The following is a 13,148-nucleotide window of genomic DNA, read 5'->3' on the forward strand; positions in this document are numbered from 1 at the left end:
TGTCCTTCAGAACTTCAGGTGAAGTATTCATTTCCAGTACAGTACACATTTATGCCATGGAAGAATTGGGATGTGGGGTGGGAATTTTCTAGTGCTTTGCTTTCCCATGGAAATCTGACCATTTTTTGAGTTCATTACTAATCATGCCAATTGCATGTACAGTATTCGGCAAGCTTGGCAGCAACCATTTTTAACTTAATTGACTCAGTATAAGTAAAATTAACATGTTATACTAGATTGTTCTCTAAGGCATTATAAATTTTTCTGTGAAAATTGCTTCAATTTACTTAGGAATGTTTTCTATGCCAACATTTTCCAGAAAACACACATCCCTAACATTCTACAGCAGAGAATTAAAACATGCTTAGTAGGTTCTCTCTCTCTCTCACACACACACATTTGGTGTGATGCATAGGTGAGAAATCAGAAGACAGTGAATGTATCTCACACTCTGGGAATTAGAAAATAAAAACAACCAAACATCAGAAAGTTCACAAGCTGTCATTTAAGATCTCCAGAAAAACACTACAGAGAAGAAAAAGAAAAGATAAAAACCAACAAAGAGAACTCTGTCTTCTTTTCTTCCTAGTGCTATTTAAAGAGCAGTTAAATGGAGACCTGCCTGCCATAATGCACACAGAAGGGATGCAATTTTTATGTCAGGGAAGATGTCGCTAGGATATAGGCACCCAATGGGAAATGGGCAGGTTTCTAATACAAACTAACAGGCATATATAGGAGTCAAAATCTACACTGAAAATGGATCATTTCTAAAGAGCTAGATGCAGCTAGATTCTCCCCATTGTTAGCTTTTTTAAAACAAAACAAAAAATCTTCTTAAAGTTGGTATACGTGGTTCTCCTGATTTAATCCCAGCAACAACCCTGTGAGGTAGGTTAGACTGAGAAGCAATGATTGTCCCAAGATGAGCTTCATGGCTGAGTGGGCATTTGAACCCAGGTCCCTCAAGGTCCTAGTTCCACACTTTAACCACAAGAGAAAACCATTTGGCATCCTCAACTAGAGAAACTACACAGACTGCTCTTGAGAAGACTACCTTTTGATCTGCCATCATGGACCAAGTTCTCACTACAGCAGGGATGGGGAACCTGTAGGCCTCCTAATGTTGATGGCCTATAGCTCCTATCACCCCAGATCGTTGGACATGCTGGATAGAATGGTGCGAGTTCAGAGTCCAACAACATTGGGAAGACCACAGGTTCCCCATTGCTGCCCAAATGACTGGGCAGGCAACTGAGCCTTCATATGACCCATATGACTATTAATATCAATCAAGTACCTTCACTGTATTCTTATTGGCACCTGCTAGAAACATTCTTGTTCAGACAAGCCTACCCAAATGTTTAGAAAGCTGGTGCAAGTTTTAATTTGTTTCAGCCTGTTTTCGTTTTCACTTTTTGCATGTTTAAAACTATTGCTGTATACAGTGGTACCCTGGGATACAAACGGGATCCGTTCTGGAGCCCGGTTCACATCCTGAACATAACGTAAGACGCGACAGTGCGTCTGCGCGTGCTGCGTTTAGTCGCTTCCGCACATGCACGTGAAGTCATTTTGACCGTCTGCGCATGCGCGAGCAGTGAAGCCTGGAAGTAACGCGCTCCGTTACTTCCTGGTCGCCGCGGAGCACAACCCAAATGCGCTCAACCTGAAGCGTATTTATCCCGAGGTATGACTGTATTTCTTTTAGTGATAATATCATTGTTGCACCTTTTTTGGAAAGCACTTTGAGTTCTTTTCTACGATTAAGCGGTATATAAATTATATGAAATAAATAAGTAGCTGACAAGGTAATACTTCATCCCTAGGCATGTACATGGACTACTTGTGTATTGGTGCACGCCCACAGGAAAGGTCTCTAGAGACACAGAATGTCGTATTTCCCAGTGAATTTACCTTTAGCCTACTGTAGAGAACCTGGACAGACAAGGATTTCCCATGAGTCAAGGGAGCAAGGGAATCTTTTGTTTACATCTTCAGCATCTTCCCATCTTGCTAACTCAGCTACAAATGATTTCACAATTGGTCTCAAATGAAGAGGGATTATGCAAGAGCAGGCAACTGGAATTATACCACTAGTCTTGCCCTTTTTTTAGGCCTCAAGGAGAATGTTTGCTACTGAAAATATTGTTTGCCTGCAAAGGTGAAAGAATTTTTGGGAGTCTCCCCTTCAGTAAAGTGTTTGACCACCAGTGCACAAAACTAATTGAAGACGTATGATCACTTAAAGAGTTGCTTGTTAAAACATCAGCTGGAATTTTTCTTTGTAGTGTCTGCAGATCTTGCATGTAGCCCAACAGGTGTTTCAAACATAGCATGTTGAGAAGATTAGAAAGAGAGTTGCCAGGCCTGGACTGGCCCTTTGGACATTACAGAGACGGCCGTGCTTCAATTCTTTCTAACATCCAAGGTAAGGATCTCCCCAAATGGAAGGGATCTTGGCTATGAGAAATAAAATGTGTTCGGAAAAATGAGTCATGGGTCTGGCTCATCCCTCTGTAGATTCACTCGGACAGCTCATGAACCATGGATTACATTTCAAATGACAATGCTGAGCACCAATGCCCTATGGGAGAACAGAAGTGTCTGGACATATTGTTGCACAAAACTAGATAGTATAACTAAGACACTGAATAGATCATATAGGGCAACTCAATGATGTAAATCTTCCTGAATTCACTCACTGTGAACAGAAAGATGTGTGCTACAAACTGTTTTGAGGAAGAAGCCTATTGTGCACTTGCCTTGTTAAAATGTGAATGGTGAAAAGTTGATTTCTTCAAAATGTGGTAGTCAGACTTTTGCCTGCAGCCCAACAACTGAAGCACAGAACTCCAACCTTGTTTCCGTTTCACTGATTACTTGGTTTCTAGGCTCCTTTCAAAGCAACAACTCAGCCCTTCAGTAGTTTTGGGACTACAACTCCCATCATCCCGAGCTAACAGGACCAGTGGTCAGGGATGATGGGAATTGTAGTCCCAAAACAGCTGGAGGGCCAAGTTTGGCCATCACTGCTAAACAATCTTGAACCTTGCTACCTCAAGAAGGGTCTGTCCCAGAGCTGCTGTTCTTTATGCCAACATCTTGGGTGGTTATGTGAACAAGCATGAGAGACAAAGCCTTCTTGGCCGTAGTGCTTGGACTATGGAGTACCTTCCTGGTATCTTTTTATATGGAAACAAAACATGTTTTATATTAGAAGGTTTCAACTGTATAATTTCTGCTGCTGGTTCTTATTTTTGATTATTGCTTTTTGACAGGATTGCTTTAAGTTTATACTTTGCATAAAGACAAAAAACTGGAAGATCTAGAATGCTGACCTTTCTGATGGTAATCTGACAAATATAGGAAGATGAAGTGCGGAATTGTAATATGAATCCATTCTCCACACCTGGTTTCACATAGTTACCCAAATCCAGAGGATCACACACCTAGAAACATTTACAGTATGAGTTTGAACTGCTGGCAAACTTGTTTTCTCCTGCTCCAGAGGATAGGAACTGAACCAATGGCTTCAAGTTACAAGAAAGAAGATTCTAACTAAATATCAGGAAGAACTTTCTGACAGTTACAGCTGTTCAACAGTGGAACAGGCTCCCTTGGGAGCTCTCCTTCCTTGGAGGTTTCTAAGAAGAGACTGGATGGCCATTTGCCATGGATGCTTTAGTTGAGATTCCAGTGTTGAAGGGGGTTGGACTAGATGACCCTCAGGTTCCCTTCCAACTGTACAATTCTATGGTGCTTTCATTTTTAAAATTCAAACAAGCAACACGGGAAGTGACCTCATACTGAGTCAGCCCATTAAGTCCATCTTGCTCAGTACTGTCTACAGTGAACTACTGACAACTCCTCTCAAGGATTTCAGGCATGGGGCATTCCCAATCAAACCTTCTGCATGCAAAGCACTGCACTACAACCCTTTCCAAAATCTTGAAAAGGAGTTTGTGATATGGTGTGGAAATCCATTGTTTGGAAGAGAAAAATTTAGAAGTCCCACAGGACAATTAGAAGTCTTTGGGCTCAAACAGAGTAGATAGAAAAGCTATTGGACTGGGGCTTGAATCACCACATCCAGTTATACGGTATATTAAAAACATCTTTGTCGAACTGGAGTAGAGTCAATTACTACTTTTGCACCGACCATTTGGCATTCTGCACTGCGCTAATTGCTTTTAAATGTTTGTTTGTAAGGTATGCAAGCTTCTCTCCGAGCATAAAAAGAGCAAAAATGCACTTATAAGAGAGCTATGATCTTTTTATTGGTTCTTAAAGAGAGAGTCTGGGAAGTGACAAGCTGATAATACCAAGAATATTCACATGTAACAGATTATTCCTTGTCAGGCTTATGCTAACAAAAAAAGGTCACATGAATAATGAAAGAAGACAATTAGAATGCCTTTGGTTCAGTATTGTTGAGCCTCCCAATTACTGGACTGTTATTTACTCAAGCTGCTCAAGGCTGCTTATGACAAGAGGTCAAATAAAACAAAGCAACATTGCAGATGGGGATAAGCAGCCAGAACCACATTTTGCCTTAAAGTTTCAGGCTCCCCCCCACCCCGCCCCAGCTCAAAGTCTCCAAATGGTGAATAGATACAATATAGATACAGTCACCAACAAACATTAAACCTTGCTAATAAATTATCTATGTAGAACGAAAGTGATACCCAAGTTTATATATAATTACTGTGTGTGTACTCGGGTATATGTTTCCTCTACCCTCTTCCTATTCTAAAATGAGTTTTGTTGCAGCCTTTTCTCAAAAGCATTCCTTAACAAATGTTATAGCATGTAGAATATCAACAAAACATAACAGCAGTCACTTTACTCTACATTGCTACTATCTACTTGATGAAATCAACATCGTAACGAAAAACGCCACACGTTACAGTATTTGTAAGGTTTACTCATAACTTGTTACACAGTAACTGGAATCTCCACAGTATAAATACAGAGAAAGTAAGAGAAAGTAGCGCTTAAGCCCCATGTAACCAATCGTATCACTCAGTTGGAACTAATGTGCGGCCATATAACTTCGCTGCGGCTTGAGGGTGCAATCCTAAACTCGCTTACTTCCGGAGTAGATCCTATGGAATGCACAAACACTTGCTTCCGAGTAAAGATGCACGGGATTGTGCTGGGCCTACGGTGCACTAAGAAGTTGGGAAACACTTAGGTTTTCCCATGGGGCATGTGCAACTATTTCGTTGCAGCCACTATTTTCTGCACAGAGAGCACTTTCCTCTCTGCCCCGCCCCCCATATGCACGAAGAAATCCACGACTTAACTCGGGGGTCTTTACAAGCGTCACGTGTGAACACTCACGCTATACACTGCAAGCCTTTCCTTCGGACGACCATATCTCAGCAGCACATCCTCCCACCTTAAGGGAGACCGCGAGCTGCTGAATTGCACGCGAGGTCCAGCGCGCAATTCCAAAAGCAAAGGCGATATATCCCTACATCGGGTTGAATCCTGTACCTGGCATGGAAGCTGCAGCGCTCTCCTCGAGAGTCGCGCAAGAAGCCGCACCTGGCAGAGCCAGGCACCCCCGCCTCTTCCCCTCCGTCCCTCTCCCGTCCCCGTCGCGTGGGGGCCAGAGAGCCAGCCGCTCTCTTCTCTCAGAACCCCGACCCGAGAGCTGCGCGCGATCCTGTACCTGGGTCCGCCTACGATGCACACGCTCTCCGCCATGTCTCGCTCCGCTGGTGCTTCAGCCGCACCTCCCTGGGAAAACCGAACCCGGGGCGAGCGATCGGAGCCTCCCTCCCGCAAGTGCGCACGCGCGGACACTTCCCCCTGTCACTCACGGAGCTCGGCAAAGGATGCTGGGAAGCCCGACTCCCTCCCCCGGCATTCCAAGCGGCGGATACTCCGCCGGCTTCTGCCACTTGGCCGGCGCGGAGCACCCTGGGATATGTAGTCCTCTCCGTGGCTCCCGCCCTTTCCCTTCTTCTTTAGCCTAAGATTTCTTCGGCGGTATCTTTTCCCTGCTGAAGGCCGCGGCATGCCGTGAACAAGCACGCCGGCACGCTCACTCGGAAAAGCGAGTCTGCCCTTGTTCAGTAGGAAGTCAGCCTCAGCGCGCGCCCTGTTCCCTTTCGGTCCGTTCACCTCAAGGCATGCCGGAACTTGTGGTCTTCGGCTGGGGCATGATGGGGGTTGTAGTCCCGCGGGAGTTTTGACTGGGCTCTCGCTCCAGTTAAGAAGATCCGGGTTCTTCCGGCTGAGGGCGAGCAGTGTTTGAGGGCGTCGCCTAGCAGCAGCGGCCTGCTCCGCCTCCTCCGTGAACGACTTGAGGAAACCAGCGAGCCAGAAGGAGGGAGGGAGGTTTTCGTGAACAAATAAACGCGGATTAACGTCGCCTGCACCTGGCGGGCGAGGCGGGGCTCCGGAAGGGGGACTAGCGGCCACTAGGCTGCCTTCCTCGCTGCCCGTTTGGCTCCGAGAGCGGAGGGGCGTTTCCTTGCCTGGGGAAACAAATGGCTGCAATCCTCGACCTGCTTCCTCTGGAGTAAACCTACTGGCTCACTGCGAAGCGCGCAGGAGAGGTTGCGTGGAGCCTCCGCATCCTAGGTATCCGGGGTAAAAAAGGCTCATAGCTTTGCCTCCTTTCCCAGCTGACCCACTTCGGAGGGTCTAGGGGCGCTTTCGAAAGGTTTATGACGAAGGCCTGTTGTGTGTGTGTGTGTGTGTGTGTGTGTTTAAACTCCTTTTAGAGAGTCTTGTAGTAGACATTGAAAGACCAGCCAATTTGTTAATCTTTTCTCCCCCCCCCCCCCGTGAACCATAGGTTCAACTATATACCTCTATGTAGCTATATACCTATAACTGTATACCTTTATATATAGCTATATACCTATAACTATATACTTCTATACCTCAGCTATATACCCCCTGTGAACTATAGGTACAACTATATACCTCTATAGGTTTAGGGTGTACTCGCTTGAAAGTGTGTGCGCTTCAGGACCATAGGGGTTGTGGACTTGAGCCCACCACATTAGGTAAGGACATAAATAACCGAGCCATGCTCACCTGGCCCCACATCCTGTTCTCTCAGGGGATAAACAAGTGTTTGTGGGAATTCAGTGAGCAGGATCCTTGGCGTAAGATAGTCCTCTCCCCTCCTGAGGTTCCCAGCAATTGGTTCTAATGCCTCCAACTGTAGCAGCAGAGCAGAGTAACATATCCTGCCTGGTAACCATGAATGGTTTTCTCCATGAATTTGTCCAGTGTTCTTTTAAAGCCATCCAAGCTGGTGGCCACCACCGGTCTCCTGTGGGAGCAAGTTTGATGGTTTACGATGTTATCCTCACTTGACGGATATGCTACGTTGCATGAGGGATGGAAGTGGCGTGTGGAAACCTCACAACTACTGTATGAGAAACAAAAGGCACCGTCTGTACTTTAGGGTTTTCTTAGCAGCGACTCTAAAGTTGTGGGATTCAATCCCATGTGAGATCAACAAAGCCATGCACATATACTGTTAGAGTTGTCTTTTCCCTCTCTTGTATGACAGGAGTAGCTCAGGAGAGCCCCTCCTATAAGTGAGGGCTCCTCCTGAATTACTCCTGGTACAGTTAGAGATGTTAAAAATGGAAGAGATGCTGAAGCACTTGAGCACACAAGCAAGAATGTTTTGATTCTAATAATGACCTGTTTTGTGCTTCTGTTTATGTCATGAACAATGTCTAGTAAACTTTTGATTCCTTTGTAAATAGCTCAAGACGGGAATGACTACTTTTGTGGATATTTTCATGTCTTCTCAAAATACCTTTTCTTTTTGTGCAGAGATAAATGAACGTTCAAGATGGCGCCGATTTTAGAATGGAAGAAGGTTATGAAAGTAGATCCTGATTCTTTACCTCGTCAAGAGGAGCTAGCAGATACTTTGCTGGAGATGTTGGCTAAGGTATTTTGAACAGTGAATTGAGCATTTTATGTGAAGAAACTAAATGGATATAATGCTTAATATTAAACTGTTTAATAGTAATAGAGTATTTTGCTTTTATCTTTAGGTTGATGGAAGTGATCTGAAGGATGAGAACCCTGAACGTTTAATTCAGCTTTTTAAAATTTCTCAGTCATTAATGAGGGTCAGTACTGATGCATCCTAATTACTTCTAAGAAGCAAATTGTGCATGAGCATGAGCTTTCCATTCCAGGCTAGGCAGCAATGCAAAGTCTATTTCCTCCATCCTAGGGCAAACTCTCTGCTTGCAGCCTTTCCCCTCCAGCCAAGTCAGCAGGTGCCCCCAACAGTAGTAAGTGCAGTTGTTCTTGTCAGGAGCGTGGCAAAAGTCCATCTTGTTGCGGAAAGTCAGTCTTTTTCACTTAATCTATGATGGAAGTTTTGATGTTTGTGTCATAGGGTAATTACTGTTTTTTTTACAGGGATAAATTAGAATTTTGAAGTGAAACATGTCATTTTGGCCTGCCCATCTACAGTTCCTTTGGTTGATAAATGAAATTAGGAAAAATGTGACAGAAATGCTTTTTCATAGTTAATGCAGTAGTGCAACCATCTTGAATGCTAGTGACAGTGCCCTGAGTAATTTGAGTTTTGTCCTCCTGGTCTACAGGAAGGTGTACACCCGTTGAAAGATTCCCAGTCCTCAGTCTGAATAACCCTGTTAGGAAACAGTCTAATTTCCCTGGAGTTTTTCTTCTGGGTCTTAAAGTTTTCTACCCAATTCCTATGTCAAGTGTGAAAATGAGAAAGTTTCTTGGTTTCTGATGCATAGTATAGAGGTTCCTTTTTTTTTTTTTTTTTTTTGAGCTAAGGGTTGCATGGATCCATTCCCAACCCCACAGGAGCTGAAAAGTGGGCATGGTCATTTTTCAAAAGGGCACATTTGGAAATAGCTGGATGAATCGCTCCCTGTTGCTTGCTTTATATGATCTGCTGAAATTTATAACGGATGCATTCCTCCAAACTAAAACCTCTGCTTGCTTATATTGTGTTTACCTTTGTGTAGCAACATGCATCTTCTTTTAGTCTACATAATTTTGTAGCTTCATATGTAATTATTTGTTCTGGGCACGTGTCTTACTTCTATTTTTGTTGTAGATGAAAAATCAAGAAGTAGAACTGGCATTGGAAGAAGTTGAGAAAGCTGGGGAGGAGCAAGCCAAATTTGGTATCATCAGTTTTTGTGGATAAGTAACACACACTTACGTTTACACTTGTATATTTACAGGTTTCAGCAGGGTCAGTAGATGCTGATGGAAACTTCCATTAGAAGTTAAAGCATATTTAAGTTCCTGAGTTCAGTTATTTATAGTGACAGTCCATCAACATGTGATTCGCCATTTCTCCACTATTGCTTGTTTTATTGTTTTCAAAACTATGTAAAGAGTATTTTTTTTACAAAAAATATCATAATGTAGCTTCAATTTTGTTGTTACAGTCATATCTCAGGTTGAAAGTGCTTAAGGTTGAGCGTGTTCGAGTTGCGCTGCGCGGCAACCCGGAGGTAACAGAGCGCGTTACTTCCAGATTTCACCGCTCGCGCATGCGCAGACGCTCAAAATGACGTCATGCGCAGAAGCGGCAAAACGTGGCACGCGCCATCGCGGGTTACATTGCATTCAGGATGCGAATGGGGCTCCAGAATGGATCCTGTTCGCATCCCGAGGTACCACTGTACTAAAATAAGTCACTCATTGTAATGTTAGCAGAGGTTGCCACCAAGCTTATTGTAGATTTCATTTGGAGGCTTATGGAAATATATTTTGGTAATTTTGTGTGTCTTGTTTATTCTAACAGAAAATCAGTTAAAAACTAAAGTGATGAAATTGGAAAAGGAGTTAGAGGTATGTCAAAATGTAAAGTTGCATTTTATACTATTTATTCTGTTCTTGGTGGTACTAGTTGATGTATAGCATTATTAAGTTATTATTTTTTTTATGGGCATTGGCAAAGCAATCCTAACGAGAGGCAGGGCAGTGGTGGAGTGGAACAGCAAGTCCACCAATACATTCCAAGTACTGCTGGCTCGTTCTGGCCAGGGCAGAAGGAGTGGGAAAGAACATATTTTCTGCTGTGCCAGCCTGAGTCTGGCACTGTTGATGGGTTCAATAATTGACACCTTTACGAGACCCAAACCCCACTGTGGAACATCCCAGCTTCATACTGGCAAGAACTGCTGGTGATAGCTTTCCATGTGCCTGAGGAAAGTTTAGATTTCTTTATGTGCAGTCTCCCCCTGGAAGATGGAAGGGAGGAAACTACATATAATCCTAACCCCTTCCCATCGTAAACATTGGAGAGGAGAATAGGATTGCGTTTCTAGTCTTTATTTTTAACATTTTATTTTATTAAACATAAACAGAACATTTGGGGCATAACTATAAATTGTAAGTGTGTAATTCAACCTTTTAAAGTTAGACACTTTTAAACGCTGTCCTGCAATTTCAAAGGGCAAATGAAATAAGCAGGACTTAAATTTGCTTAACTGTAGGAAGGTCAGACCCTTATTGGTCGAAATCACAGCTATATTGATCACAGGTTTCATCTGTAGCATAGGGCCTTTAGAATGTAGCAAAGGCAAGTTCCTACTGCACGCTATAACAAAATCACTTTTAGATTTCCCTTCATGTATTAAACATAGTGGGAATATAAAACAGCTAAAAATATATAATTGTGCATAGTTAGTCCTTTAAGACATACCTTTATTTTAAACCATTTGAATTTTTGAAGCTGAAATATGTTGCAGTACAAATACTAGATTAAAGTCAGGTATAACCTGACTTTTCCCAACTTGTGCAGAATGAATGAATGCAAAATGTTTGTGTTTGTGTGTGTGTTGAAATTTTGATTAAAACAGTTCTGTACTGTCCTGCTTACCTTAACTGGAAACACATTAACAGCTTGTTAAATTTTAATGGTGCTTTAAGGTAGCACATCGATCTACTGGTGGTCGTGATACTCGCTTTTTGCGTGATGAGATCCGTCAGCTGGAAAGGCAGATGGAACAAAAAGACAGAGAGTTGGCAGATATGGAGAAGGAGCTGGAGAAAGAAAAGAAAGTCAATGAACAGGTATGCAGTATTTTAAGCAGACATCTGTAAAACTGTGGAAAATAATATAAAATTGAAGACTTGTATTGAATAATAGCAATAGAAATGGGAAAAAGTTAATGATGTATGCATTTGCACGAAACAGAGGTTGTGTATGCACTATGAGACCAGGAATTTAGAAATATACAGTAGTGCCTCGGGTTAAGTACTTAATTTGTTCCGGAGGTCTGTTCTTAACCTGAAACTGTTCTTAACCTGAAGCACCACTTTAGCTAATGGGGCCTCCTGCTGCTGCCGCACCGCCGGAGCACGATTTCTGTTCTCATCCTGAAGCAAAGTTCTTAACCCGAGGTACCACTGTAATGCAGTGCAGTCTTGTCCAGTTTTAGGAGGGGCAAAGGGATGAAATCTTTTGTTCACTTCAATCCCCTGCCCCCCCCCCCCAGTGGCAGCAGTACAGAGGGATCTTGGGACTGGAGCAAGCTGTGAGGGGAGAGGGATTGGCAATATGGTGGGAGTGGGTTGGCAGGTAGGCTGAGATCAGTTGAATGGGTTTAAGGAGCTATGAGGGGATGTGGGCTTTGAGTTGTAAAAGAAGTGGACTGGCAATATCGTTGAAGGGTTTGTTGGGGATAGTTGGTAGGAAGGATTGATGAGAAATGCAAGCAGGAGCTGCCCTCCCCTTGTGTGTGTTTGTGTGTATCTATATACCTATCTATGCATATATAATACAATATTTACTATTCATGTACTCCAAGAGTGTTGATACCTCCGGAAAATATGCCTTCCTTGTGAACTTGATACATTTTCTTAGCTAACTAATTTTGTTGTTTTAGCTTGCTCTTCGAAATGAGGATGCAGAAAATGAAAACAGCAAGTTGAGAAGGGAGGTTAGTGAAGAACTTTGGAATCAATGCCTGTATGATTGTTTGATTGACCTTTCCTCCCATGCATGCAGTTCTCCCTCCCTCCTCTGGTTTAAAATAGTATTTTAAATAATTTAGAGTGAGACTGTTGTAGGCTCTGGATCCATTCCAGTCCGGCTTCCGCGCTGGTCATGGGACCGAGACGGCTCTGGTTGCCCTAACAGATGATCTTCGTAGACAGCTGGATCGAGGTGGGTCGGGGCTGCTGATTCTTCTAGATCTGTCAGCAACTTTCGACATGGTCGATCACGAACTTCTGGACCACCGCCTTGCCGACGTGGGGATCCAGGGCACAGTCCTTCAATGGCTGCGCTCGTTTCTCTCTGGTCGGGGACAGAGGGTGGCGCTTGGGGGGGAATTGTCATCGCGCCACTCCTTGGTGTGTGGAGTACCTCAGGGTGCGATACTCTCCCCGATGCTTTTCAACATCTTTATGCGCCCCCTCGCCCAGCTTGTCCGGAGTTTTGGGCTGGGTTGCCATCAGTATGCTGATGACACCAAACTCTATCTGTTGATGGATGGCCATCCTGACTCGGCCCCAGACACACTGACCAGATGTTTGGAAGCTGTGGCTGGATGGTTACGTGGGAGCCGGTTGAAGCTAAATCTTTCGAAGACAGAGGTCCTGTGGCTGGGACGGGACGGGACGATATGGGATTGGGGGGGGGGCAACTCCCATCTCTTGCGGGGGCGCAATTAGTGCCAGCACCGTCCGTTAAGAGTTTGGGTGTAATCTTCGACACCTCCCTTTCCATGGAGGTGCAGATTGCAGCTACAACAAAGGCGGCATTTTTCCATCTCCGCCAAGCTAAGCAGTTGGCTCCTTACCTCTCTCGCCCTGACCTAGCCACTGTGATCCACGCGACGGTCACCTCCAGACTGGATTATTGTAACTCGCTCTACGTGGGGCTGCCCTTGAGACTGACCCAGAAACTCCAGCGGGTGCAGAATGCTGCAGCGAGACTCCTTACGGGGTCTTCGCTGCGAGATCACATTCACCCGGTGCTATACCAGCTGCACTGGCTCCCGGTGGAGTACAGGATCAGGTTTAAGGTGCTGGTTTTAACCTTTAAAGCCCTATACGGCCTAGGACCCTCGTACCTACGGGACCGCCTCTCCTGGTATGCCCCACAGAGAAACTTACGGTCTTCAAATAAAAACATCTTGAAGGTCCCA

General features: G+C 44.2%; 2 protein-coding genes across 7 annotated transcripts in view; one reads left to right on the forward strand and one right to left on the reverse strand.

Annotated features, from left to right (window-relative positions):
* Nucleotides 1-5,874, reverse strand: part of TMTC3 (transmembrane O-mannosyltransferase targeting cadherins 3) — a 32,577-nt gene extending 26,703 nt beyond the window's left edge. Inside the window, exons 1-2 of one of the 2 annotated variants that reach the window (XM_080971474.1) lie at nucleotides 5,681-5,874; nucleotides 3,342-3,452 (exon numbers count right to left, since the gene is read on the reverse strand). The gene's annotated coding sequence lies outside the window, so the exon portion shown is untranslated. The remainder of the gene's footprint in view (nucleotides 1-3,341; nucleotides 3,453-5,680) is intronic. The other variant, XM_080971473.1, reaches the window with a different exon arrangement.
* Nucleotides 5,875-6,198: 324 nt separating this feature from the next.
* Nucleotides 6,199-13,148, forward strand: part of CEP290 (centrosomal protein 290) — a 49,241-nt gene continuing 42,291 nt past the window's right edge. The window contains exons 1-7 of one of the 5 annotated variants that reach the window (XM_080971436.1): nucleotides 6,199-6,606; nucleotides 7,816-7,936; nucleotides 8,043-8,120; nucleotides 9,095-9,164; nucleotides 9,794-9,840; nucleotides 10,924-11,067; nucleotides 11,883-11,936. In XM_080971436.1, the coding sequence (XP_080827562.1) occupies nucleotides 7,835-7,936; nucleotides 8,043-8,120; nucleotides 9,095-9,164; nucleotides 9,794-9,840; nucleotides 10,924-11,067; nucleotides 11,883-11,936 (495 nt within the window). In that variant the 5' untranslated portion in view covers nucleotides 6,199-6,606; nucleotides 7,816-7,834. The remainder of the gene's footprint in view (nucleotides 6,607-7,815; nucleotides 7,937-8,042; nucleotides 8,121-9,094; nucleotides 9,165-9,793; nucleotides 9,841-10,923; nucleotides 11,068-11,882; nucleotides 11,937-13,148) is intronic. The other 4 variants (XM_080971435.1, XM_080971438.1, XM_080971437.1 and 1 more) reach the window with 4 other exon arrangements.

The sequence above is a fragment of the Podarcis pityusensis genome, assembly GCF_964106645.2.
Source record: "Podarcis pityusensis genome assembly, chromosome: 10".
NCBI classification, from domain to species: Eukaryota; Metazoa; Chordata; class Lepidosauria; order Squamata; family Lacertidae; genus Podarcis; species Podarcis pityusensis.